At 43.2% G+C, this 27,737-nt stretch overlaps 1 protein-coding gene across 1 annotated transcript in view; it reads left to right on the forward strand.

Annotated features, from left to right (window-relative positions):
* The window catches only part of ADAMTS12 (ADAM metallopeptidase with thrombospondin type 1 motif 12), a 170,428-nt gene extending 165,003 nt beyond the window's left edge, over positions 1–5,425 (forward strand). Inside the window, exons 22-24 of the mRNA XM_050913345.1 lie at positions 905–1,051; positions 2,798–2,951; positions 4,724–5,425. Of these exons, the coding sequence (XP_050769302.1) occupies positions 905–1,051; positions 2,798–2,951; positions 4,724–4,959 (537 nt within the window). The 3' untranslated portion in view covers positions 4,960–5,425. The remainder of the gene's footprint in view (positions 1–904; positions 1,052–2,797; positions 2,952–4,723) is intronic.
* The last annotated feature ends 22,312 nt before the right edge of the window (positions 5,426–27,737 follow it).

Consider the following 27,737-nt stretch of genomic DNA (forward strand, 5'->3'; position numbering starts at 1 on the left):
TTGCCACTAAAAATATTTTATAAAAACACTTGTCCACCCCTGGCAGTTGTCCTCATGCTAAGGATACTGGATAGAATTGGATTGAAAAGGTTCATTTATCAGATGTCAGCTCTGGTCCTCTGTCCATAGGGATGCAATTCCTTGTAGGACAGGAACAATGCATTATTCAAAGTATATCTGGTGCCTTATTTCATGTCAGAGTAAGAAATCTTTTGTGTATTTCAAGCAGGCTCTACTGCAGACCTAGTGAATAATAGTAAAAAATCAGTTGGTAAGTAATACTAGAATGTGAACTAAAGAATGTTTAAAAAATAAACTGGGTCACTGTCTTTGTGTGACACTTTTATTACCAAATAGTTAATTTATTGTATGGATTGGGTGAATTTTAATGTCCCCAACCACCTCATAAAAATGAGATGCTGCATCTCATGAACTTGGACTGTCTTCAGTAAATATTACAGATTAATCCTGCAGACACGTGACTTCCAATCTCATTCTTGTTAGAGAAGTTACAGTTGCTGGTGGTGCTGCATGAGCAGTTCTGTGTTGCCGGTTCTATGTTGCCACTTCCATGCTGTCCTACATTCCTTGCATTAATATGTATCAGGAACAGCTTTCCCGCAAGTATTCTGGACCAATAATGGCTTCTTCCCTGTCTATTTCCAAGCATATGATGAAATAAACGTCTCAGTGGAGAGCTTTTCTTCATATCTGGACTGTAAGACTTGATATGCAGGCTAGCCTGTACATCTTTCTAAATCACATGGGTCAGTGACATGCTTCTTGTTACCTGTGGCTCCACATTTCTAAATGAATAACATTTCGTACTGTCTTTATGGTCTGTTTCTGGGTTCTCATCCATCCCCACCTCTCTTCTCATGGGTTTGTGCACCTCTCTTGCTAGTGTTCGAGAACATGTGGTGGTGGCCAGCAAAAGCGACGTATCTACTGCCCAGAAGAAGGCTACTGTGACTGGACAAAAAGACCTAATGCCATTGCATCATGTAACAGGCAGCCTTGTACCCAGTGGATTAACCAGGCATGGGGCTCGGTAGGATTCAGTTCTTTTTTGTTTTACTTGTTGTCATGGGTTGGCTATATGTGGTCATATTATCCACTTGTCTGTGAACCTCAGTGCCTGTGGCAAGTACAGTTTCTTGTGCACAGCTGGAGCTACAATGGGAGATCTTTTGAAAATATTACTAAACATTTCAGAGCCAGCCTGTCTCAGTTCCTTCAGGTGGTAGACGTTGTAGCTTTTACTTTTTGTTGCTGCATTAGATGTTGTTGGAGAGCTGGGGTTTTTTTTCCTTTTCTAATAAAAAAGGAGATACCATTCTTCCATTACTTATTTGAAATTTTCCACTGTTCGAGACTGTTGGGGGGGGGGGTGGTGTGACCTTTAAAGCAACCTTGTGGAATATTGGACTTGCCCACACAAACAGAAATTCTGAATTTTGACCAATAGCCTTCTACTTTGGCACCTGGAAATCTAATTGACAAATATGAGGTGTATCTTTGGGGAACCTTCCAGTATCTGCAATACATGTTTAGATATTAAGAAATTGGTATATCTAATAAACCTTTCCCTCCAGTTTCCTTAATAAACCTATTCATACATTACAAATGCTCTTCACAGCAGAAAAGAACATTGAAAGAACACCAAAAGCCAGGAGCCACAAATAAGGAAACAGCGGAGAGTCATTTAATACAGAAAATTTAATGAGTTGTTTTTGACACAAAGCCATTAGATGGGATATAAGTATAATGTAACGTAGAGTTAGTGTAACTCTAACACTTAAATATGGAAGTGAAAATGTTGGGACATGCATAAAATAAGCAACTGAATACCAAAATGTATAGCAACTATTTTACTGATTTATTAATCCCATTTATTTTACTTTATAAAAAATCTATTTTAAACATTAATCTAAAGTTGCCACAAGAGTACCTAAGATCTTTTAATGTGCTTCACACCAGTAATATTGTGTCTTATGCACAGACATATACATTAGAGAGAGGATAATTTGCAGAAAAATTAAAGACGTACCAGTCCTGTCTTCATCTCTTGCGCTTCATTAGCTGGCATTCTCTATCTGTTGAAGTATTGATCTTGCTGGCCACTATTTATCTGAAGAGAAAAAGAATTTTAACGTTAACTGGAATTCTCAGATGCTCTGGGATGTCGGAAGAATTAAGTACATTTTCAGAACAGAACAGGAACATATATTGAAAATGTTCTTTTTTTATGGCCATCTGTGTGCAGCCAGCACAAGCAGCTGGCAGTTTTTTCTCGTCACAAAGAAAGGATAACCACAGTGTAAATGTCACCAAAGAAAAAACATCTCACTGAGCTTTTTTTAAATCTTCAGCTCGGTCATTTCTAAATCTAACATTGCAATTGATTATTCATGTTTAATTTAGATGGTGAGAAAACACAGGAAACTAAAAATGTCAGTGTGCAGTACTAATTTGGATTACTACTCTCTTACTTTGTAGGACTGGCATTTCAGATTATCTTCATCCTCCTCTGTAGAAAACAGTCCTCTCACCCTGGTTACACATTCCAAGATGCTGTATTTATACTATTTACCCCTCCACTGTATCCTGCCATATCTGGCCACAATGCACCATGGAGGTGTCTGGATGGAGAATACAGTATGCAAAGTACTTTAGTGTCATTGGTTCTGGATCATATGGCATTTTTAGTTTCCCATCACATTACAGCTCAAATATTGGCATATTACACAATTTCCATGTAAAGACTTTTATATATGTTAAAATTACTCTCTTTCAGTGCACCGTTTCTTGTGGAGGGGGCATTCAGCAAAGAACTGTGAAGTGCATGAATATAGAAACTAATGAAACTGAAGATGACAGTATGTGTGTGGATAAACCCAAGCCCATAGAGTATCAGAAATGCAATCTGCAAGAGTGCAGAAAAAGTACAGGTATGATAATACACCTCCATCAGACAGTTTCCAAAAAGCTCTCCATTTGTGCTCAGATTCTGCAAAAACTGGGAGCTGACCCAATTTATCAGCTTATTGTGAATACTACAGGCTCAGTAACTATAGGTCAGCCTAACTTGCTGCTGCTCAGCTGCACTGTTGGCAGAATCACGTTGTCCTGTTCTCCAGCCATGCTGGCCTTGTGTTGCCATGATGGGGAATGCAGTTCTCTGAGCATGCATCCCTAATTTATGATGCCACAACTAAATGAATAGGTCTGCTTGTATTGACCTGTTTTAGGTAACTCACAGGCTGCTTTGAGGGCTGTGGAGAGACATGCTGTGAGTTCAAACAGATGCCATTACTTAAGACAGATACCCCTATGGGAACTGCAAATTCTGGTCTGGGAGTGGAAGCAAGCAAAATGAGACAGACACTGTAAGAAAAATCTGACTGGCAGTGAACCCAGATACAGTCTTGGCACTATGAGTTCAGTGTCTCACAGGGTGAGACTGTCTCCAAAATGAAGAGGTGGAGAGAAGTCCTCTTGTTGCTCAGGGTGTCCTGTACCTCTCTCCTTCAAGGGCCCAGGAGCCCAGTTGTGTAGATGGTTAATAGCCTAGAAAAGAAATGGCAGGGGAGGGAGGAAGCTTACAGAAGGGTATCTTTATCTACAGTCTGTGTACTGCAGTATCCAGCAGGTCCCCTCAGGTAAGAACAGCAACAGCTCAGAGACCTGGAAGAGCCTTCAAAGGCCTTTTGGAGGAGGATTCTTCCCTCTTAGAAGTCAGCAGTAAGGGTCCAATCGGGCAATGAGACAAGAGGTTGACTCCTGAGGGCAGTGCAGATCTGGCATACACTTGAGAGTGATGCATCACTCCTGCTGTTCAAAGATCTTTAGTACATGTTTTGCCCTAGGGTTGAATTGGTCTGCTTATCTCCCATCCCTCTCATGTTCAGAAAGACAGACTCAGATAAATACTACCTATACAGATTAGTAATAGTTATTTCTGTGAATAAAAGCCCAAGAGGCCAGTGAAACATAAGAAATGCCCTACTGGGTAGACCAGTGGTTCATGCAGCCCAATGTTGTGTCTCCAGCAATGGCATTAGAAGATATTACTTAGAGAGAATACAGGAGTTTAGTCCTTTCCTGTGATTCATTTCCATGGTATTCCTCCAGCATTCCCAACTGATATATTAGGGCTATTAAAGGCACCCCTTTTAGTGCCTTTTAGTTTAAATTTTTGGAACTTTTTCCATTAATATCTTGCATCCCTTTTTGACCCTGTGATGTTGTCTGCTTCCACCCTCTCCTGTGGCAGCAAGTTCCAGAGGTTCACAGCCTGCTGTGAAAAGAAATGCTTTTATCTGTTTTAAATTACCTTTATACTAGTTTCATTGAGTTTCCCTAGTTCTAGTGTTGACGGATTTGCTGAACAACAGCCTTGCATTCAGCTAATCCACCATATTCCTGCTTTTGCGAACCTTGACTCTGCGCCTAGCCATCTCTTCTCGCAGCTGAGAACAGTATTAAGAGTGCTGTATTTTCCAAGATAGAAGGTTGTGTGAAGTTTAATAGGACCTCTTCACTTAAAAGTCCTAAAATTTCAGGGGGATCAAGCTGACCCATAATACAAAGGAAGAGAAAGCCATCATAAATAAGAGCCTTAACAGGCATGACTGTATGGCATAACGCAGCTTAAAATTCTAGAAATACAGATAATTTGTCAGCAAAATATAGCTAATTCTTCTCATCTTCTCCATCATAGGGCTACCCTGCAGCAAAGACCAACTGTCGGTTCACTTCTGCCAGAGGCTGAAAGGCATTGGCAAGTGCTTGCTGCCATCAATACAGACTCAGTGCTGCTTCACGTGTAGTCAGCCCCGAATTCGTAACAAAGCAAGATATTGGGATCAGCGAGGCCTCAAACAACAAAATTACACTACATCTAGAAGAAAATCACCTCAAAACCAAGAAAACAACAACCAAGCTGCTCAGCACTAGCTGTTTTTTATCTCGTTGCTTTGAATAGGGCTTTTGTTTACAGGTTTTATGTTCCTTCTTTTTTTTCTGAACCATCCAACACAAATGGAAATCTGTGATCAAAACTGGGAAAACACATCCCTTAGGGTTGTCAGTCCTAATTAACTGCTTCAAATTTTTCTCTGTAATAGTCCAAAATTTGTAACATAATTTGCAATGTACCAGCAGCTAGTACTTCTTAGGCATGCATAGAGGCTAGAAAGAAGCTTGCAAAATTTTTTTTATTTTTTTAAATGAATATTTTAATTGTTCTTTCTTCCATCCCTTTTCCAAAACCACTTGAAACAACAGCACCGCTTTCTCAAGAGTGCTGAGTGAAGGTGGCCAACAGGGCAGCAGACATAGACCTGTGCTCTGGGCCAGATCCCTCTATGCTCACTCACTTTTCTGTTTTTAGGAATCAAGGTGAAGTGGCAGTGTTTCTCTAAATTGTTCACTCACTTCATAAATTTCAAAGCAGAGTTTTATAATAACTGATTATGATATGCAGGCCGAATTGAAACATTGGGTTTTTCAAAAGCAAAAATGTTCATTTAGTACTTGACAGAACCTCTAAAGGATACCTCAGTAATAGCCTGTCCTGGCCAGTTTTCTTCTGCTACAAATGTCTTGCTGTAACCTGAAAACCCCACCAAATATGGGATGTTAAGTTCCCAAATACGTTTTAACCAACGTTTCTTGGTACCATGAAAGCAAAGCTGTTTGCATCTACCACCTTAATAGACAGATTGTAATTCACACCAATATTCAGTGATAGAGCTATCATTTAATCTGGTAGCTCCTAGTAGAGCGTAAGCCCACATCCACAAGAGTGCTCTGTCACCTCACTCACAGCAAACTTTTCTCCAGTGTAAATCCTTGATCATAGTGAGGGTGAGGGCACCTGGGACAGGAGCCTGAGACCCAGAGTATCTCCGTAGTTCTGGGCCTCAGGCATTAGGAGAGCACTAGCCAAATAGCGTATCTGTTTTGCTATTGAAGAAAATGGCACAACAAACTTTAGAGAGACTAGACTGGGCCCTTTGAAGCAAAGCTGGGCCTTTTCAAAAGAGCTGGACAGAGTCTAACATTTAGATTCCTTTGAAATTCAGTAGGATTTGGACACCTTGGTTCTTCATGCTCTTTTGAAAATCTCAGATTTACTCCCTAGCTACCTGACAATTTGAGATTGTAATACAGGGAAACGTCACATTCTGTGCAGTGTAGAGTGAGACACATAGCCATGAATCCAAGTGTCACTGTGGTTACAGAGCTATGACTAGTAATAGCCCTATTTCTAGACAGATCTTTATGAAAGTTATTAGAAATATTTGGGCCTGGCTATAATATGCTAACCTAATGATGGCCACAAGTCTAATTGTCCTTTTTCATAGGTTTGTGACCTTTGGCTAAGGGCTCATTTCTTCAGTGGAAGTCTCTGGGAGTTCAGGATATGCAGCATGGTAAGGTTAGATTTATTAACCTCTGTGATGGCAATATAACCCTGGTTATAGGTGCTAGTAAAACTTAAAATCCACTGTTAAAAATATGGTGCTAGTATAACAGATGAGGGGGATGACTTACAATGGTGCATGTGCATGCATGTGTGTACGTAGCATACATGCACATACTCTTAAAATAACACGTCTATGGTGTTGCTGGCCAATGCCAGACATAATGCTTTTTAAGTTTCACAGTGTGCTTATGTCCTTCTGAGGTCCTGAATGGCTACTGTCCCTTTGAGCAATAGAAATCTGGGCAGTTCTTATTCCACTGGACACAGAAATACTGAATCATGTAAAGGAGTGGAGGTGTCCCATCTGATGCAGGAAGCATTTGGGCAGGGCTTGGCCTCCGGCTGCATTGTGTAGAGCAGGGCCTGTACTGCTGTGTCCAAGGCAGTTCTCTGATGGTCAAACAACCTAGGCTGGTGGACAGTGCAGATGCTTCTGATGTTCCCAGAAGCATCTTCTAGGATTTGGGCAGGAGTAAGTTAGATTCACTTCAGAGTCAGACTCTTCTGTGCTCAGAGGTACCTGCAACATTTTATCCACAGAGGTCAGCAGAAGTGGGCCATCAAGTATGTGGGCTGATGAGAAAGGAGCTGACTGAGTGGATATAGTGCAGGTGGGAGGAAAGGTGCCTGGGAGGGTTGTCCCTTCCAGTGCTCCTTATGGCTAGTGTGGAATAAAGCCATTTCTGGCTTCATTGTTTTCTTCAGGGAGCTGTAATTTCATTTGAAATGGATAAAAGTGAATAAATTATATTATGGACATTAATCACAATAATCTTTCTACCCAGGGAAGCACAGTCATCACTGTTGCTCAGCTTAAAACTTTAGGGAAAAGACTGTGACAACAACATGAACTGTTTTAATAGAGCAGTGCCACTGCTGTGTTTTACATAGGTTCTTACATCGCACTCATCAGCCTAATATCTCCTCTATGCTAATAATATGTGCAGTCATCTTTCCCATCTATTTAGCAAGATTCCTTTCTTATGACTTAACTATTTTTAAGTAAAGGTGGATTTATGATCCTAACCCAGATGGTCACTATTCTCAAAACTGAATAGAGTATTAAGTGCAGAGGTGTAATACTATATTATCATGTTAGCCTGAGACACGTCAGCTTCAACAGGTTGCTCAGGAAAAAGTGTGTATTTGGCACATTCACTGCTTGTTCTAACATTTCAAGGTTTAAAAAGCAAACTATGATGACATATTTGTTTCAAGCTTCAATAAATGGCATTCCTTATGTCTGATGTCTCTGGTATTTTATGTTTCCAGTGCAAGAAGAGTCATAAGATGGAATTCCAAGGAAAAAAAAGCTTAGAAAGTAACTTTTCTATTCCAGGGGAATCCTCATCATTGAGGTATTTTGATGCTTGATATTTCAACATAAAAGAGATCATTAAAAAGGGTGAGGGAAAAAGAAGCAGAATAAAGCATGTTGCTAAGTAAAAATATACATTAACAGGCCTAGTTATTTCCTATGAAATAGATGACATCTTAGCACTTCTAGTCCAAGCAGACATGCCTTAGCTCCTTGGCAGCAGATGCGTGCATGTCTGTTGTGTCTATTGTGGTATGTATTTGTTTTCCTGAAGAGTTGTATACAATATGATCATGTCCACTCCCCACCACCCCCACCACCCCCCCAGAATCTTTTCAATACTCAAGTTTTGCAAGTACTGCTGATGCTGTAGTCCAGAAATTTAATCACACTAACGCTGTTCCTTGACATGCAGCCCAGGAGCACAGGCATCGCAGTTAGGCATATATGCTTGGGTAGAGAGCACCATCAGTTTGCACTGTTACCAAACTCCACCCATGCATCCATCCATGGGTTGAGCCTCATAATACCCTATGGATGTTGCAGGAAGTTGCTCCTCCTTACTTCACAAGTGGATCTCCAGCCCACAGGGGCAGCATCCTGCACAGGTGCTCTAAGGAAGAGGAATGAATTGAATTGAGAAATGAGTTGAATCTCCCTCCACTTTGCAAAGGCTCATTAGGTATTCACTGGATGACCTGCTGCACAACACAGCCTGACGAGCAGTTTCTCCTGTCTGGTGCACTGTGTGGCAAGGCTCCCTGCACTTCTTTGGCCTGGCCAAGCATGCAGCACCCACCAAAAGAACTGCCTTTTGGCTGCCTAGCATCAGCTCAAAATGAAATCAGCATGCAGGGGAAACATTGTGTTTGTGGCTCTAGTGATTCCCTCCATGCTTTTAGTAGAAATAGGGTCCCTGGAGTGTGGGTGGATTTGAGCAATCGGTTGTCCATTTTCCCCCACGACTTCTGTAGAAAAGTGTTAGTCAGTGGCTGTACCAGTTTTATGGAAATACATGAGAAGTGCTTGATACTACCCATGCTTAAACAGAATTAAGTGTATATAATGTAGATGTAGGCATCCAGGGATAGCTACAGGGAGAAGTTATCTACTACATTTCATAAGTATCACTAACTGATTGTCTGCTAATTGTTATATATGCAACTTCCATCTGTCCATTCTACAAGTTGTTTTAGGGCAATTTGAGATCCAAGACACTGCTCAGGAAGACCCTAAATGTAACACATAGTGACAGCAAACTCTGCATTGCGTGTGCCTCAAACTGTCAAGTACCGTCTTGCAACTCACGGACAGCGATGTTGGGCGTCTTCCTTCTCTAAGCCTTTCTAAGGCTGCTGGCTGCAAGGGTGAGTATGGTTTGTGGCACCTAGTGACAGCAGCCCTGCTGTGAACCAGCTCTGGGTAAGCCAAAAGCCAGATGACCGTCCTCAACATCAACCTGGAATAACTTATTTTTTCAGTTGGGTTTCACATGGGGTCTGACCTCATGCTCTGCAATCCTAGCGGGCTAGGCAGTGAGGTGTATATAGGTGTGAGTCTCATTAGTACCTAAATGTGAAAATAGCTATTTTGTGGTATCAAAGCACAATCAGAACTAGACGTTTTCAGCCGGAGATTTCTAGATGTGCAGGCTTCTCTGCCAGCAGGAGCACCCTTGCATGATGATGGGATGAGGCGAGAGAGAAGTAGGGATTTGAGGTGTGGTGTTCCAGATGGAGGCACTTAATCCAGCAGCACTGATAGATTAATTTTGTGCATACAGAAACACAGTACATTGGAGACTTAAGAGGGAGAAATTTCAGCCCTCTTGAAGTGAATGTCCTAGATGTCCTTGTTTTCAGTGTATTATTATGTTCCCATGGAGAACAGGACTTGGTACCAGACACCTCTCTCTTCATTGGACTGACTGATCTGACTCTGTTTACAGGGACTCATTCTGCTACAGAATGGTGATTGATAAGAATCATGGTTCATTGCTGTTGCCCAGCACTGCAGCCTCCCCAGCTCTTATGCCTGCAGGTGGTAGAATATGGGGAGCTCACACAAGGATATTGCTTATTTCTGTGACTGATTGATCCCAACCGCCTCCTTTCTCCTAATGAACAAATGCAGATATCTCCAGCACACCCACAGGAACAAAACCTGGGATATGTTAGCCAAGGAGTACAAGTCTCTCCTACAGACATGGTGGTGGCAGCATAAGGGCCAGGAGGATGAACAATAACTACAGTACCGTCAGAGTGGCCAACCATCTTCTGTAAGCGGAGGTGCCTGGGTTTTGGAGGAATCTGTGGTGAATATGTGAAAACCAGGAAGTTGTTAAATATCTGGGCTGCCATCGGATGCCTACTTGAAGGCACAATCAAATCAAAAAGAAAATTTATCAAGGTTCTTGAGGGCTTCTGCTAATTCACTGTTACCATTATGAGTCATTAGGTGTAGCTTTTACTAAATCAAAGTTGAATATTTGGCACAGAGGAAAATAGTTACTTGGAGGGACTGGGTGTTTTGGGGAGGCAGTCTTGCTAGACCTCTGGAGTTACCTCTATCTCTGTCATGTTACAAGCAGGTGAGAAGGTGGTCCTCAGCAGCTGTCTGTTCTCCGCTGGATTCAGTGATTCAGTGGCTTTGGCTGGGGGCTAAGACATGATGTATCTCTTCTCCTTATATTGACTGTGGAGAGCAGTACTTTTGGGGCTCATGAAGACTAATCAGTCAAAGAGGCTTGCCCCAAAGCCTGGTCTGTGAGAAGCTGCAGTGTGACTTCCCTCCAGATTTGAAAGGGAAGGGGTTGAGCCCAGCTTCCTAATTAATAGGCCAATATAGTGCCCAAGGCACTGAGCAAAGGACACGGTTTATGAGTCAGCTCTTACTATGCTGTAAAGGCAGAACAGAAACCCTGAATTCCCTCTTGTTTAGCCTGAAGTCTCAATACATGAAAGAAGGGGTGAACTTTGGATTTTAAACCCTTAAGGATTTTCTTAGATTTGAGTAAATACTGTCTGCTAGCAAAAAGAGAACGTGCTTCGTGTGTAGAGGCTGGGGGAGGCTAGAAGCAAGAAAAGGCTGCATGTGGGGTCAAGCCAGTTTCTTGCAAATGAGAGGGGGAGTCCCAGGCAGGTGAGGGTCACTGTACATCCGACGATTTCAAGGCAGCACGTGGCTTTACTGCCGCAGTAATCCTTGGGATGTGAACAGGCACCCAGTGCTGCCCTCTCATAATGCCACATCTATGGTCCTGCTTGCCAGACTGCCTGGGCAGAGGGCACTGCTGTTTACTGTAGTGCTGATGTTCGGAAAATTCCCACTGGGAACACTGGCATGCTGGAGTGATGGCAAATGTGGCATTAATGGGAAGCAGCCATAAGAAAAGCTCCAGTGTGAGTGAAGCTGATTAATGAACTAGCAGAGAGGGAATGCTTTATTACAAACCCATGAGGACGCTCTGTGAACGGGAGTGGAGTCTATTTTCAAGCTCCCCACATGCTTATTTACGCAGATGGCAGGCACGGAGAGACTATGTTTTCTGTCTGTTCTCCTGCATTTGTTATCTGTTTCATACAATAGCTGACCTAATGAAGCTTGAGACTAAATTACTTCTTATCCACTGTGTTTGCTTGGAAGTATATTATTTGGTTGTCTGGCTCTGGAAGTAAAAATATAGTGTCATGTTATAATATATGGGAGCCTGAATCAGACTCATAACAAACAGTGCTGGCTTATAAAATTACTGTCCTTTGTTGCAACGCCTACTATCTGAAAACTAATTGAATGCCATTTTTCTCCAGAGGAAAACTGCAAATTCTTTTCTATGTGTCCCTGTCTCTAGTCCTAGCCTTCACGGGACACAGCCCTGGCCCTGGTAGTCAAAGCAAGTCACTGGAATGACTAACGCACTGAAAGATCAGTGAGATTCTGCCCCCAGCTAAAAGCAGGCTGCACCAGACCCTGCACCCAGCAGCCATGGACCTAGATGAAACGTAACTGACTTTACTCCTCCTGCCCATCTAGTGAGATGTTGAGCCCAGCTGGTCTTGGCTTCACAGCCATGTAAAATTAAAATTACTGCATCTGAGCTGAGGGGAGGCCATGAGCATCCTCAGGCTCCAGCATGAAGCAGGAGTTTGCTTACAGCAGATATCCCCCTTGTTAGCAAGTCCTCCCTGCATGTGACCTGGAAGCTGACAGTTCCCTGTTGCTCCCAGGTCACTTCATTTCTATTCATGCCTGCCTTCCAAGTGTGTGTTTAGGCAAGGAGGCAGAGGGGATGTTGCAGCAGCAAGACTCTGCTGGAGTTAATGGGAGCAGAAATTGATCTTGGCCATTATTGTAGTTACACGTTCAGCTAACTTGATTTTGGCTGAAGCTTCCTGCTGGCTCCTGCTCCCCTCCCACAAAGAACACATGGTCTGATTGACAAGGGTACCCTCATTTATATGGGGACCCTGCTGGGAGCAGGTAATGCTGGCGTAAAACCTGTGCAAGGATGCTGGGGCTTTTGATCTGCTGCTCCTTTGCCTCTTCAACGCCCACTCAGGCTCAGCTTCAGTCTGCTTGACCTGCATTCACCCTCCGAATGGGAAATGTGTCTTTCACCCTTTGTTGGACTCATGGTATCCAAAAGAGTGGTGAGATGGGGAACACAAAAACATTCTCTGCCGAGCTCAACAAATCCTTTGAGCAACCCATGTCTCTGGGTTCATTGACTGCTGTTGTTACAAGCATGTGAAGAGGCAAAAAGCGTCCACTACTACAAAGGAAGCTTTGTCCAGGGAGCTTTTATCCTGCTGCTGTGACTGCCATGGCCATGACCCTTATTGGGTCTGAAACTGCAGAAAGGTAATCAAGACTGGAGTTGAAATTTTCCATCCACTACAGCCAGTCACCCTTGCCCTAGGTGCAGAATGAATTTGTCTGTGTAAATGTGAAGTTTTTGTTAAGCAGCAACAGGGACAAACTATGCTAGAAAGTTTAGTTGCTGAAAAGTGGAGTATTAGAGTGTTTGAAACCTTTGGCACATAAAGTCAGGTTCCATGAGAAATCATGAATGATGTCAAAACTGATAATTTTGATATTTCTGAAATGAAATGTTTCTGTTGGGCAATGTAGGTGGGTGCTGTTCACAGGACAGAACCTCTATTGGGTGGTTCGTCCATCAGCTGCCACTTGCTTGGAGTTCGCATTTGGATCAGGTACCGAGGTGCAACTTGGTGTGAGTGCCATAAGTGCAGGTTTGTGCAGGATGCTGGAGTGGTCCCTTTCCAGTCTTTCCTCCTGACAGAGTTTTCCACTATATAGTGACAATTATGGCAGCACAAACCGTATAATTTAGGGCTGTCAGCTGAAAGGAAGGAGCAGTCCCCTCTCCAGCGCACAGGGAAACACCTCAGTTTCATCTTGACCCTAGATGATCTTTTTTTTTTAGTAAATAATCAGTCAGCTGAGGAAGAAACAGTTACTCAGAAAAGCTAGTTATTTTCTGGTGGCGAGACACATTGTGTTGGTTTTATACAGGAAATCTGCTGAGCACAAAGCTGAAAGTTGTTGGTTTCACCAGGTGTGTTTTACTAGCCCACGGCCAAGGCAAGTTGATGCTGAATTGGCCCAGTAACCAATTACCAGAAGTCCCCAAACAGATTTATAGGGTATGTCTGATTGACTCCCATTGTTTCTGCTCACACAGGGCTGTCATGTGCTTGAGCCTGAAGACCTTTTATAGAGGAAACAATAAAATGAGTCTCTGAGGAAAGAACATTGCGTATCCTCTGCAATAGCCCGTGCCACCTCTCCCTCTCGGATGGGAGTTGTGTGCTGAGATGAAAATATGCCGTATATGGCGCACAAAATCCACTCTAGATGAGAGCTACGTGGGCAACGAGTTTCTTTCTCCTCTTTCATCATCTTTATTTATTGGCTTCCTTTACATTTGGTGAATGACTGTAAATATTTAGCCCTAGGTTAGTGAATTAAGGTTGCTAGTAAGAGGACTTGTTCCGATCAAAGGAAAAGTATGTTCTTAATTTGAGCTATGCGGCGGTTGTGTTCCAGTGAAATCAAGACATCTTCTTGTTTGCTCATAAGTTGGGCTGCTAGGATGACTGAAACTCCTAATTAACCTCAAGTTTCGTTACTACACATTTTCAAGCTTTTTGCCTTTTGCTAGCTGCAATTTTTATACCTTCTGCTTCCAACCTCAGGACTGCGCTTTCTTTCAGTCCCAGGCATAGGTGCAGCCTCCATTAGGAATCTATTCCACAGAGAAGTGCTTGCAAACTTTGGTCAAATCACCTCTCTGTCTTCCCTTAAATGAAATAAATACACTGAGTTTCTTCAGTTATTCCAAGGGGTATTTCATGGACTTCAATTTTTTCTGTTCTGTTTTTGAACCCTTAAAAATTTAACTTTGAAGTGCAAAGTTAAAAAAACTTGCTGCAAAACTTGTAGCAAAAACTTGCTACAGTATTGCAAATCTGGTCTTGTCACTGTACACAGCATTGGTATTCTGTTACTTTTTCAGGGTCAAATTTTACTTATTACAGCTCTAGCATTAGGTTATAAACATAAACTCAGTAGTTTGCCATTACCATGCTGCTATTTTCCAATGTCATGAACTTCAGCATACATTCCCCGTCTTATATATGACCTCTCATCTTTGCTTTTAGTTTGTCTTCCTTTATGAAAGCAGATCTTTAAATTCCACTGACTTTAGCAACTGACCCAGTTCACCCTATCTAACCAATCTCCCTCATTTACGGTCTCGCCAATTTTTGTGTCATCTGCAAATACTCTCAGCACTGATTTTCTGTTTTCTTCCAGATCATTAAATAAAGATATTTAATGGCAGGAATATCTCTCTACAGGAATGAAAGTGTTTGGTTGATGTTTCCCTTGTATATTATTTTTATGATGAATTCTGAATGTGCTGGTGTTTAACGTAGTATTGTATAAATTGTATAAACTACAATCAAAATATTGCGTGGGGCAAACTGAAATTTTTCACAGATAACTTTTGTCCAGGCCAACCAAGCTCATTGTCTGTTGGAGGGAAGCTATGTTAGGGTTGTGACTTTTACTACGTTGGTTCTTGTCAAACCAACCTAGTAAAAGCCACAACCCTAGACTTTGTCTTACTGAAGTTTTAACCTCAAGGCACACTCAAAACATGCTCAACAACAGCTTTGAAATGTCTTTCATCTCAGCTTTCTCTTAGCATAACCATTGAGACATCTTTGGGTCAGCTGGCTGGTTGCCATCTTAAACGTCCAAAATGGGAAGAAAGCAAAGTAAGAGACTGTAGAGGAGATCTGTTGCATGACATGCTTCTCTGTTGCCTTTTGACACTTCTAATTATGCATTTGAAATCATAGGAATTTTGAAAACTTAAGCAGCTGCTGTTCCAACCAGCTGCAGACCAGCGCATGGGAACAGTGAGACTCCAGGAATTCATTACAGCAAAGGAAAAACTTCATCTGGCTTCTCTTCATGCTAATGGCTGATACGCTGACTGTAAAGCTTCAACTTACAGATGTTCCTAGGGCATCCCCTGAAGCTGTCTGCCAGGAACTTGCAGGCCCAGTGTTTACAGCTGGATGAAGCCTCGCTATGAAAGCACCTGAACTTTATAGAGTGAGGATGGTACTGATGTGTCCCCAGATGTTACACACCTTGTTTCTGTAGACTCTGCGCTGAGATGCAGCAGCAAAAAACCTACTGCTTCTGATGGGTGGCAGCAGCAACAGGGACCACCGGGGAGTTGTGCGTGCTTGCAGCTTGTCTGGATCCAGGCAGGAGCACTGTCTCCTTGCAGAGCCCAGGCTGAGCAACCTTTTAGCACATCTGAGGGGGTTATGATGTGGGAGATTCTGGTTTTTAAAGTCTTCCTGAGCCAATACTTCTATATGCCTGAAGATTTGATCAGCAGGGGAGCGTGCAATGGGAGATGCTGTGCTCCAGGCTCATGTTGGAAAAGGTGCCTCCCAACCCCAGGCTGCCACGTTGGTGCACACAGGTATTAATCCAGAGCCTTCCTGCTTTTCCCCAGGGGCCATTAGTTGGCCATAGCTCCTACAGAGTAAAACCAAATTGAGGAAGGAAGGCTGGCAAGGGAACTGGCTGTCCTTATCAGTGCCTTAATTGAGCAAATAATCATCAAGATCTCTATAGCTGAGGCCAGGAACAGAGCTGCTTTTGATCTAGGGATACTAGTCTAGCTCAGTAACAGGTTAGCAGGGAAAGTATATTGTTTATAAGCAGATCCAGCTACTGCTAGTTTGGGGGAGAAAGAAGGAGGGGAGATTTGTGAGAGGAGGCAGGTGAAATTTACCTTGTTACAAATCCAGGTGCTCTTTGGACCTGCTTGCCTGTGTAGTGCTGAGCTGTGATCCCTCCGAATGGATCCCAAAAGCGCAGCCATAGGCTTGTGGTCAGGCAAAACATTCACGGACAATTCCAAAGCAGTGGTAGTTATTAATGACTGATAAAATGAAGTAAAAATGTGTGCAATTTTCATAAGAGAAGGAATTTCATTGTCTTAGTAAAGGACTTGCCACTTTCCCCTTGTGCCACCACTGTATAAGCTTGTGAACAAGGAATAATTTGCCTCTGAACTGACAATTTTGGGAACGCTTGTCTTCGATGATCTGAGCTCACTCTCTGTTTAGCCATTTTATGATGTAAAATGCCACCTTCTATATGAAATAATATCAGATATTATTTCAAATGTCAATGGTATCTAGCTTATAACAGCTGGAGTCTGAATCTCTAGACAGTTCAGAACTGGAGCTGGTCAGGAGATTTTTAATGGATAAAAAGAGACTTCACTGAAGAGATTTTGTTCAACAGTGGGAAGCTCAGAATTCATTTTAGAAAATGACATGTTTTAGAAGAAATGACATCTTATTAGGCAAAGTGATTTTTTTTTTTCCATGGGGAAAAAAAAAATATAGCCATAGCTAACATCTTCCTTTCAAAGTAAAGTCTTGGCAAAGTTCTAGTTCTTGGTGGAAAGCTGACAAGCAATCAAAACCTTGACCTGTGTCTATTTGTTTGACCCTGTGTGCGGTCCTAGCAACTACTGAGAAATAACACTTAACACATTTCTGAAATGATGCTGTTAAGTCCGATGTCCTGTCTAATTTCCTTTCTCTGCCTGCATTTGCCCCCCATAAAGATTGGAGGAATACTGCATGGTAACTGATGAGCTGTGCTATCATTCATTATTGTTGTTCACTGTTAAATAGCCTTTATATGCTATATGTTATATGGCACTGGATGTTGTTATTTATTAACATATGCAACTTCAAATCATGATTCATATGAAATTGCTATCTCTGAGATCTGAAGAGAGTCCTAAAATGATGTGTTGAACATGATTTCTACCTCAAATACCAAGTCATGCAACTTTGAAGAGGCAGCTGAATAAAACTGAACAGCAATTCATAAGATTTTCATCAGCCAAAGCTTGCCCTTTCCCCATTTTTTAAATGAGAAACAAAACTGTAATTGCTCTATAACGTAATTTTTCTTGAAATTCAGTCCATGTTCACAAAAAAGCTTTGCAAAGCTTTGGATAATTTTGAAGGAAGCTTCAGGTGTTCAGCTCAGTATCCCTTGGATGAGATTTGCGTGACTGTAAGTTCCCAATTTGAAAACTGTTCTGGCAACAGTGCAGGGTTTTTTTCTGACAAACGTCTCTGTGTGTATCCTTTTACAATATCCTTTTCAGTCTCCAGCTCGACTCTTCTAGCCACCTGCTGCTGATTCTATTTCCATCACATCTGAAGCGTGATTTCTCCCTAATAGAATTCCTTCATCATCTTTGTGGCCCTTCAAGGGACTCTCTCCAGTATGTTCGTGTCTCTTCTACTGGGGAGCCCAGCACTGGACGCAGCACTCCGGATGTGTCTCACCAGGCTAAGCAGAGGGGAAGGATCACCTCCCTTGATCTGCTAGCAGTGCTCTGCCTAATGGAGCCTAGGATGCTGTTGGCCTTTGCTGCAAGGGCACATTGCTGGCTCATGTTCCACTTGTCCACCAGGATCCCCAGGTGCTTCTCTGCAAAGCTGCTTCCCAGTCGGTCAGCCCCCAGCCTGTACTGGTGCTGGGGGTTATCCGCCCCCAGCTGCAGGACTTTGCATTTCCCTTTGTTGAGCTGCCTGGGGTTCCCGTCAGCCCATTTCTCCAGCCCGCTGAGGACTGTCTGAATGGTGGCACAACCCTCTGGTGTATCAGCCACTCCTGCCAGTGCAAACCTGCTGAGGTGCACTCTGTCCCATCATTCAGATCATTAATGAAGATGTTAAACAGTACTGGCCCCAGTATCAACCTTCGGGTACACCACTAGTCACTGCCCTCCAGCTGGACTTTGTGCTGCTAATCACAACCCTTTTAGCCTGACAGTTCAGCCACCTTCCAGTCTACCTCACACCCACTTATCTAGTCCATACTTCATCAATTTGTCAATAAGGATGTTACAGAAGACAGTAGTAAAAGCCCTACTAAAGCTGAGATAAGACAGCAGGTAGGTATTCAGGTAGGTGAATTCAAAACACTGACTTGCTTGGCTGATGGTAGCCCAGCAGTCTTTACCTGGGGCAGTTAAAGATGTGCTCACAAAAATATCCTGCTGACAGTGCCCACAGTTGCAACCCAAAGCAAAAAGGCTGTCAAAAGCAAGTACAGACTAGAAGCATATTCACCAAGCTCAGCCCTTTACAGAGTGTAGGTAACTGAAACAAATAATGTCTTGTCTTTCTTGAGAAAATTCAGTCCTCAATCTTCTCATTCCGCATTTACAAAAGGGTAACTGACAGCCAAATGTTGTTTGCAGTTGAGATGGAGAAAAGAAAACCAGCCTGTCTTGCACTGAGTTGTATCTGAGGATGAAAACTATTCATCAGCTGCAGTTCTTTAATGAGATTTGGTTTTATGAAATTCTCGTGTGCTGCTATTATAGCAGGTAATCCTTGCCGAGGGTTGTGGTGATGCCCTTCCCGCCCAGCGCCTCCCCTCCATCAGCTCTTCCCATTTCTTGAGCAGCAATGGTTCTTGTCAAGTATAAATGCCTTTTTTATGATGCTACAGAAATCCAACAACAATAAAGAGCAGTGGAGAGAAAAATCTCTCCACCTCCACCATGAAGACTGAAAACTGTTTGAGGGAGGGAGGGAAAAATTAAAGCGCTAGCAATCAAGCTTTTGATGCTTTTGCCTTTTCAAGTGGGTAATATAGATCCTCCTGCACGCTCCAGAGCTGTGTAGCAACATCTTCATTGCTCACCCAACTTCTGAAGTTGCTTTTATGGAATAGAACACAAAGGAGAAAAAGAGTTGCTGATAAGTTACTGGGGAGAGGGATCAAGCCTTTGTGAGTGGCTCAGAGAGATCTTCCAGCCACCAAAGTTGGTGCCTAAACACTGCACAGGGTTATCTACAGTAATAACCCCAAACCGGGCTGCAAAGCCTCAGCACACATTCATTTGCCTCTAGAATTATGCTTGATCATGATGTGTGATGAAAACTGCCTGCTTGGTGGATGTACCAGGTCTGAAAGCCCTGCTGATGAACTGTGGGGCAGAAGTAAACAGTGGGTTAGATTTTTTTGTCTGTTTTTTCCAGACTTTGTTATCCATGATAGTTTATGAAGACTGTTGTCTTCTGAAGAACTGAAGACCTTTTATAGATAATAACCTCTTAAAGACACTGGTGATATTTTGAGCACTGAATCAATAATGGGCCTGAAATACCATAAGCCAAGGTAGATCAGAGAACGACTTGATTGATTGATTTTTCCTTTTGCAGCTTTTGAAGCGGCACCTCTCTGGGCTCCCAGGGCTCCTCTTGCCGTCTGGGCAGCACGGCCCTTGCGAGATTGCTCTTTCCTGCACACCCTGAGCCAGAGCCAATACAGTCCAGAGGAACAGGTCGTGCAGAGCTGTACAAGGTGGGTGACACAGGCAGGGCTGGGTGGCAAACGCCTGGTCAGCAAGTGTCCGGAAGAGGCAAAGGCTTGATCCTGCTGTCGGCATTAGCAGACATTGCACTGCCCCTCTGCAGGGCCCCAGGGCTTTGCTGAATTGTGCCTCAGAGGGGTACTGTGAATATCTACAAATGCTGTGCAGCTGCTGGGCCAGACCAGCACTTCAAGGCTGGGGGAAAAAGGCATTAAATATTTGAGGTGAAAGTGGTCCCACTGAGACGGGGAGTCACTGTCTCGACCCACAAACTAAATGCTACAGCACAGAGCATTGCCGCAGGGACTCGGAGCAGGGCTTTTTACAGCTGCAATTTAAACAGCACAGGAGCTCCATCCTTTTCAAGATACAAAGGTTTGACCACATCTCTTTTCTCTTTCTGTTGCTGATAGCGTGGTTCACTTACTGCTCTGGGTCAGTGAGTACTGGCAGCTGCTAAAAATAAGTGGTGCAAGAAACAGCAATCCCCTCGTGCCATGCTTGTTTGCAGTGGTGCAGACAGACTCTGCACACGTACATATACAAACGTCCATGGTTACTCTTTCTTCTAACAAATGCAATCTAATAAAAAATGCTACTTGGCAAAGCAAATAGAAGAGGCAGTGTGTCGTGGGGAGCAGAGCCCTGGTTTGCAAGCCTGAAGGTCCAATTCTTCCAGGGGTTTGCAGGGTGACACCCAGTAAGTCACCGCAGCGCTCTGCACTCCTGGTGCCCCCTGTAATTAAATCGCCGGCTCCTCAGAGCAGAGGCTGCCTCTGTAGAGCTCTGAACAATGAGGTTTTGATCTTGTTTGAGGTCCCTTGGCACTGCATTAATACTATTATATTAATCATATTATATGATTTACTGCCACATCACCAGGACAGTTTTTAAGAAGAATGACCCTGCGATGAAGGGACAGAGCTGAGGATGGGAAGTTAAAACTTCTACTCCGGACTTCTGTTATAATTTTGAGCTTAGCGTTTATTCCTTCAACTGGCATAAAACCCTGGCTTGCACAGGTAGCCATCAGTGAACTAAGATTTGTAGAAATTCTCTTTAGATTGCGCCATTGGTTGCTGTTGTTATTTATTTTGTCTCTGGCTGTGACACAGATAATCCATTTAAGCTCATGTTGTCATGTTCAAAAAGAGGCTACGTAACAAAGGCACTATAAATTACCATTCATGAGCAAATGGTATTCTCCCAGGGGTTTGAAGCTGAGAATGAATGGCCTGCTCAGCTGTGGCAGGGAAGAGAGGGGAGTTGCAGAGAAGACCCCCTTGGCAGCTCTTGGCACATACGAGAACAGAGATTTCACTGTCCCTGTTTTGGGTTGACACGTGCAGCTGAACTTCAAATTGTCATTTCCTTTGTCATCTAAAACAGCATCTGTGCTAGGAGAGCGGGGACAGCAAATGCCCACCACCCTATGAGCCCTGACACAGGCACCTGTGCTTTCCTAGCACCCCCTAATATAGCAAGCCCAGAAATACTTGTCTGAACAAGTGTGACCGATTAGCTGTCGATGTACGGTAACTAAACCATGCTCAGCATGTTGGCTGAGGCTCTGGTCCGTAACTCTCTACAATGTCTGCAGGTCGGCATATTCTTCGGCACAGCCCAGCATTAGCCCTCTGCTCAGAGCACGGCTGGGCACGGCTGGGGGAGGCAGCTGGAGGACACTGCTCTCAGTAGGCAGCGTGGGCACAGCATCTTCGGTTGGGGAGGGGAAAGAGAGTTTTGGCCTTGGAGCCAGACAACAATGCCTGACATATTTTCTTTGGTAGTATAGGTGAGACAGTGGTGGAGGAGGTTCTCCATTAGCCAGGGACTCCGGGTGAAAGCTAGCAGGGAAAATTGCAACTAGGCTGATTTTCAGAAGTTGCTCAGTAGACCCTGGGTTGGGGTATTGGAAAAGCCTCCATGGGTCATGGAGGCTCGCAGGCCGAACAGGCCTCGGTTGTTTCACATGTAATTGCTGCAGCAGTTTGACAAAGCCCATTTGCGGAAATGAAAGCGAAGAGGAAAGCAAACCATGGAAATAAATGGCTTCTGAGAGCTTGGCCTCGCCTCCTGTGTGGAGCCCTTGCCTTGTGCTGACAGCAAAATGGCACACGAATGTAAACGGGCAGATAACAGCTCCTCTTCCCCATTCCAGGTCTGAGTCTAAAAGCACTCCCTTGTTTGCCTCATTTGTTGTACCCTGCTGTCTCCTCCATTCCTTGTCCTTCTCTCACACAGTTCCTGCAGCTTTTTCTTTTTCTCACTTGATGATCTCTGCTCAGGCCATGATTTAGATACTGCACGATTGCCTCCTGTTTGCTGTTCAGGAAAACAAAGCTGAAATGTGCTTTGTTGCAGTTTTCCAGTAGTGGCAGCACTTTATCCTGGTTACAGCAGGGTGGGATAAGAATGGTGTCAGTGTTTCGACCTTCAGCAGGTTCTTCATTTACTGTGATGAGACTAGTGCTCCATATGAGATACATACTGATAACCTCTCTCCATCTTGAGTTTTAATGAGTAGTGCAAGACAGATGTTTCTAAGCAATGCAATACTTCTCTTCATTGCATTGGAAGGAAAATTGCATTATTTGGTATATCTTAATTCATGTGCAGACTGATGTCACAAACTATAGCTGCTACTTTCTTCCGTTCACTTGGAAAGACTGCTAGACGAAGAGTGACAGCTTGCCATAATCTCCCTGCACTATCTTCCATACATAGGGACGATTGCAATGACTTTATCAGTGGTTTATGATACTTGTTCTGATGAGTTTGTTAATTGGAAGATAACAGATTATCCTGTAAACAAAGTACTGCTTTGCAAGGTATTCTTCTGTTGAGAACACAAAGCCATACACCACATCATTGCACCTTGTACCCCACTGGCTCTATGTGGAGCATCTTGAAAACTCAGGACTTAATTGCTGGGAATTCAAGATTTATTAAAGCAGAAATAGTAAAGAAAGATCCTAACTTTATATGCTGGTGGTGAGAAGAGAGTAGCTCCTTCCTGTAAAGTAGAAGTGTGTTTGAAACTCCCAATAAGAGTCCCAGATCTACTAGGCAGCACAGCCAGGCTTTGTTTTCTGTATTTCCTTACTCTCTTCCCTTTTCTTGTGTCTTTTTCTATATAGGAGGGAGCCCCAGCCTCACAATATGCTCTTCTTTGGATGTTGGGGATTTGGGTTTGAATCCCCTCAGGCAGAGGAGGGAACCAAATGGGGGATGCTACATCTGGGACAGGGACTCAGTGCATGGCAAGTGGTGAGTTTTAAGATGAATAAGATATCGCCTCTACAGTTTAGGTACTTCAGGGCCAGGCAGCAGCAGCTGGTTGCAGAATCAGTTACGGACTGAAACTGGGCTCTAGTTTCCAGCCGAGTCCCACTCTAGATGCTGAGATCTTTCTTGAATTCAGTTGCAAGAGTTCAGTTTTATTAAACAGCTCTTTTTGTCAGCTTTCCAGATCAGTGAGTTGTTGTCCTTTCCAAACCAGCCAGGCTAAATGCTGGATTCCTCTGACAGTCTGTACATGAAATCTGAAAGAATTATCGAGCTCTAGTTTGAGGGAGCTGAGCCCTGGAAAAAACAGCTCTGAATTTCTTTAAAATAATGTGTTCTTTGTTCTTCCTTAAGTCTCATTTCCCCACCTGCAAATCCAGAATGATTCAAGTTTGTATATCATACAATGAAATGGAGATGTGTTGTTTGATTGTCATTTCTAGTCAGATCTTGAGTGTCTTATTCTGTGGAAAAAGTCTTGTACTGAAAAAAACAAAACAAACTTGTCATTGGAAAGTAAAACCCAAACATTCTGAAATTATTTTTATTTCCAACCTGTGAACAATCTCAGAAAAATCTCTGGCAATAAGAGATACAAATAGCTCAGCCTCCTGATGCTGAGGAGTGTAGGGATATCTGCCTTCAGTGTGAGAAAGGGGAACCTTGGTAGCAAAGTGGATGTACCATCTGTTCAGGGATGATCTGCTCAAAGACTTACAGTGGTGTAAAAATCCTAAAGAAAGGAATCTTACTCCTAAAGAAAGTCTCTGTTTGATCCCTTTGTCCTATTGGCATGATGTGAAGGTATTTGGACTCCACCTGATCCCTCTGCTGACACCGTCTGTCTTGATGTGGGGGCCAGAACTCGGAACACATATATGTGATTTGATTTCCCATAGCTAAGTGGAGTATTTATGAATTAATGATGTCATTGTATGATTATTAACTCTCAGCTGGCAATGGCTTCTTGGAAAGGTATACTTAGTAATTCAACCCATTTTAACATTTCAGTGGCTGCATCAGTAAAAGGTGTCTTTCCATATTCATACTCATATTGATAGCTAAGAAGTCGTCCATTGCTCACTTCATTCAAAGCTGTTCCAATGTGCAGCCTGACATCCTTGCAGATGCACAGGGGTAGATATTTTACATCCTTATGGGCCTTTATCCCATTAAACAAAAATAGAGATAAATTTTCCTTTTATTGCTAATGTGCTGTAGACAGGTTACAGTTTGTCCCTGAAGTGTGCAATTGAGAAATCACATATTAAACATGATGAGATTAATGTCATTGTGCGTTTAAGCTCTTGCAGAATATTAAGTTGTGCTGATGTTGCCATACACACTCAATGTACAAGGGTTAGTTTTGAGTATTCCCGAAATGAAGAGTCATGTTTCAAGACTGTAATAAAGCAATAAATGTCTGTTTTATAAGCCTGCTTCTTCTTGTGATGGATAGCAAAAGGTGCTTGAAGTGTCAGCCCCAAACCGGCGTGCTGGGAACATATTCTCTTCTAATCTAGTGAGATAAACCCATCACAGGGTGGGATGCTTCAGACTCCAAGGAGCTTAATTGTACTTTGCATGTGGGTGTCTGCAAGGAGAGCACTGCGTGTCTTTGTTCCATGCTTTCTTGCCTAATCTCTGCTCCCCTCTGCCAACCCTCTTGTCCCTGTTTCTGCTTCTCTCTCTGGGGATCCCAGGGAGGCAATTCCAAAGACTTTGGGGAAGACAAGGCTGTCCCATGATGCAGTATGGATTCAGCTGTTGTGCCTCCATTCTAGTGGTCCCTACTACTTTATCTTTTAATATGGATAGATATACACAGTTGCCTTGTGGAAGCCCTGTCATGTTTAATTGGCATAAATAGTTTTTTTTTCCTGAATGCTGAACACTTTGGGTTTGGTTGGTGGAGTTTTTTCAGTTTCACAGCTGCCCTCTGTGCATCTCAGAACATTTTCCTGTTTGCAGAAAAGCTTTGTGATCCAGTGGAAGGATATTGTTTTGAGAGGGATACAGATACCTTATGTATTAAAACTAAATATGTAATCTCAGATGATTTACCTTTAATGTCTGAGAACACTACAAAACGTTCCTGGCTGCCCCAGTTTATCTGAGCGCATGGTCTCTGTAGTGATTTATTGGAAGATGTTAATGCATGCCTTGCTCCAGAGGCTCTCCTAAGTGAAAAAACTTAACTTTGATACAAGTCCAAATGTAGCTCATTCTGTGTGAGCATTCACAGTGGCTAACAAGGCATCAACCCCAACCAGACAACTGTGAAGGAATATTCCTGTCCAAGGCAGGTGGAAAACACTAGTGTGTAGAAAGGCTGAACGGTTTTGGAAATACTCTAAGCACCAAGCAGTATGTGCTGCCTTTTTTTTAATAAGCATAGCCTTTAGCAATACTTAATTTTCATAGCATCAGTTTACTGTTATCTGGTTTGAGGGCCAGTTGCTCAGGTCTTTGCCAGTATTGACTGTGCAATTAAGAAATGGTGAAGACTAAGGCGATCATGAAATTAACAGAGGGCATGAGCTGAAGGCCTGAAATGAGTTTTCAAAGACCCCTTAATTTTGGCCTACTCTAACACGGGGAAAGTCAGACTTGGTAAACTAGTTTTCTTTTACCAGAGGGCTTGCTGTGTTTGCTTTTCTGGGGAAACAGGCATGGACTGGGTTTGGATGCAATGGAAAAAAACATAGTCAGGGTAAGACTGACTGTGTAAAGATGCCTACACCAATTAACAATTTACCTCACAGCTGGGTTCTCCCTGAAGGTGATGCTTCACTGCTTTTAGAGGAGTTGACGTAACATTACTGAATCTGAATATTGAAACTGCATCAGATTGTCCCCGTGGTGTAACTGAGGAAGTAGTATCAGCCACTGTGGGAATTTCATCCCAAGGTGTGACAGGAAGAGTCTTACTGGAATTACCCTTGGTCGTGGCAGCATCCAGATGGCTCCGGGCTAGGGGAAGCTCTTTCACAGGCGTTTGCAGAACTGAGGAGTTTCACAGAAAACTGAACACTGGCACAGTGGTTCCTGGCAGGCACAGATATTCCTGCCAGACCTTATTTGTATATGCTTGGATGATCTATCAGGTTAGGCATCTTCCTTCCCTGTCATTCTGTGTGCCTCCTTCAGCTATTTGCTTTGAAATCTGCTTTAAGGTATGAGCAAACAAAACTTGCTGTGAAGTAAAGCAGAGTTGGAGCTATACCTTACCAGCTACTCCACAGCAAACGCCCACGGCCTGGAGGAGTCTGTGGCAAACATGAGTTGACTGACATGCCCATGAAAACCTCCCCAGGGACGTACAGACTAAAAACCAAGCTGCAAACGTTTTGTATTTCTCTTGCCTAATGCTGGTAATCAGAGCATGCTCCGCAGAACTGGAGAGGTAGCTTTCAGCCTTCTCAGACCCTGGAAAGAACGATACAAAGGCTTCTCTCCTGCTTGACAAGCGGTCCCACCATTAAGCTATGACACCAAAGTTGCATCCTCCTGCCTTAGGAGACACGCACAGTCCTTTGTCGGGAGCTTAGTCCTACCAAAGGTGATAAGCAGTGACCAAAGCTGTCCCTTCAAAGGACTTCTGGCTGAACTGAGAGAGGATGTGCTGCTCGGGCCAGGCCAGTCCTGCTTCTGCGCACGTCCACAGCTCTTGGCAGCTGGAGAACTTAAAACAGCAGAGAGCATGAGTTTAGATGGCGCTTGAGTGCAGCGTTGCACTGATCATGATTTGGACATAGACACCTCGGTTCTGTCCACACCCTGCTGGAGGTACATATTTTATTGGATTGTACCCTTAGGTGGTGTTTCTAGTAACGTATTCATATATGTACACATATATTGTTAGATAGGTATTTAAAAGCATGATCTAAGTAAATGAGGTTTCTGTAGAAGGATAACTTGCCCAAGACTGACACCTACTGAGCCACACACAGTAGTGGCTAGTGTTTTACAGCACCAGTATCTCATTACATGACTACAGCAGTTTAATGCTCAAGTGCCTAGGGATCCCTGCAAAACAAAAGGCAGAGCTCTCTGTGAAAATCAACAAATACACCAGCCTAGTGGAAAGGTGGTTTGAGGCACGATTCCTAGAGAGAAACAGAGCTAGTGGCGCCTCTTCCCTGGGGGACCAGTTTGCTTCAACATTCAGTGAAGTCCTTCTGCCCCAGGGATAGCTGACATCCGATTCTGCTGTTTTACACAAGCAACAGTCACTTCACAGCAAAGTAAAGCAGGTGCAAAATATAGAAAATAACCCACTTAACCCTCACCGAGATAATTTTGAAAGCAGCAAGGCAGTGGGAAGTCAATTTCCCCCTTTCCTTTTTTTTTCCACAGCAGTTAGATGCAACATTTAGTCTGAATGAACCAAAAGAGGAGGACATAGGTTTTGCTAAAAGTTGCTGGGGTTGTGGTCTGGTGAGACTGAATTCACAATGGGTTCAACTGCTGATACGTTACCATCACCCCTGAGAAAGACAGGTGAGAAAAGGCTAGATGAAATGCTTCTGCCCAGACATAATGGAAATGGTGAGACTTGGAGGTTTTTCATAAGACAGGATGGGTCAAACCTGTCCTTAGATTTGTCTGATCTTTGCTAAGGCTGGGGCAGTAGCTTTCTTTTTAAAGGAACAGTTATCAACCAC

Source organism: Gymnogyps californianus, chromosome Z, assembly GCF_018139145.2.
Source record: "Gymnogyps californianus isolate 813 chromosome Z, ASM1813914v2, whole genome shotgun sequence".
In the NCBI taxonomy this organism is placed as follows: domain Eukaryota; kingdom Metazoa; phylum Chordata; class Aves; order Accipitriformes; family Cathartidae; genus Gymnogyps; species Gymnogyps californianus.